The sequence below is a fragment of the Atta cephalotes genome (genome assembly GCF_000143395.1).
Source record: "Atta cephalotes unplaced genomic scaffold scaffold00028, whole genome shotgun sequence".
Classification (NCBI taxonomy): Eukaryota; Metazoa; Arthropoda; class Insecta; order Hymenoptera; family Formicidae; genus Atta; species Atta cephalotes.
This window is the reverse complement of record NW_012130092.1, coordinates 1,642,063-1,643,221: the sequence shown is the minus strand read 5'-3', so window position 1 is coordinate 1,643,221 and position 1,159 is coordinate 1,642,063. Positions and strand designations below refer to the sequence as shown.

The following is a 1,159-nucleotide window of genomic DNA, read 5'->3' as shown; positions in this document are numbered from 1 at the left end:
CATTACTTGCTATTCTGATTGTAATTGGTATCAGCTCCTTAAGTATCAACCTTTTTCAAGTAAATAATTTTTTCTTTTTCAAGTTAACTATCTTTAATTGCTTAATAATTGATGTTTTATCGTAGTTTTTTCAACTTATAAAATTCACAACCGATATTCGTATAATAAGTATTGCTATTATATTCATAATTTATCATTTGATTTATATGTTTATTCTTAATTATGGTGGACAAGAATTAATGAATCATGGGTTACATTTCTTTAAAGTAAGGTGGGTATTATATTTTTATAGCATTTTGAAATTATTATATATTTAAATAGAAATTATGATATAGATTTATTAAATTGGTGATTTAACAGGTACTGTACACACTATTTCAATATTTTTCCTAACATATAGTTAATTTAACATTAATTAACAAAAATACTTTTATCTTTCCATTATTTTCTTATTTTAAATTGATTTTATTTAAATTAATTTATAGCTATAATGGACTATGGTATGCAGCACCTTTGCATACTCAAAAATTATTATTATTTATAATGCAAAGGGGAACAATAAATACTGTTCTTGTATGTGGTAGAATATTTGTTGCATCTTTGGAAGGATTTGCTTCGGTAAAATTAAAAATTTTTTTTAACAATGGAAATAAAATGTAATGTTTATGTAAAGTACAATATTCATTTTCCAGCTTACAAGTACGGCAGTATCTTATTTTACAGTGATTTATTCTACGCGATAGCGAATTTGAAAAAAAATTTGTTATTTTAGTCAGATCTTTATTAAATTAATAAAATAAAATAAATAGTTAAAATAATTAGTTGAAATATTTAAAATATATTGATTAAAAATTTTTTAAAAGTATTACATGCGAAGAGTTCGTCTATAATTCTTTTTTAATCGAATATTATCTAACATAGATAATACTCTAGAAAAAAAACACACTGTCTAATAAAGTTTAACAATATCGTTGAATATAGATGAATGAATATACAATTGAAGATAAATAAATACATATATATAAGTTTGAATAGCTCATTTGTCATAAAATTTACTTTGTTATATAGTTCTGTAAGAACTTCGATAAAAAAGAAAATGAGTTATTGTAAATTCTTATAATTTTAGTGATATGTATATTTTAATATAAAAATATTAAAA

The 1,159-nt window shown here is 21.1% G+C and overlaps 1 protein-coding gene across 1 annotated transcript; it reads left to right on the top strand.

Annotated features, from left to right (window-relative positions):
• The first annotated feature begins 206 nt into the window (after nt 1-206).
• On the top strand, nt 207-743 carry LOC105620658. Its single transcript, XM_012202148.1, has 3 exons — nt 207-271; nt 486-618; nt 693-743. Exons 1-3 carry the CDS (start codon nt 207-209, stop codon nt 741-743), a joined length of 249 nt encoding a protein of 82 aa, XP_012057538.1.
• Nucleotides 744-1,159: the final 416 nt, after the last annotated feature.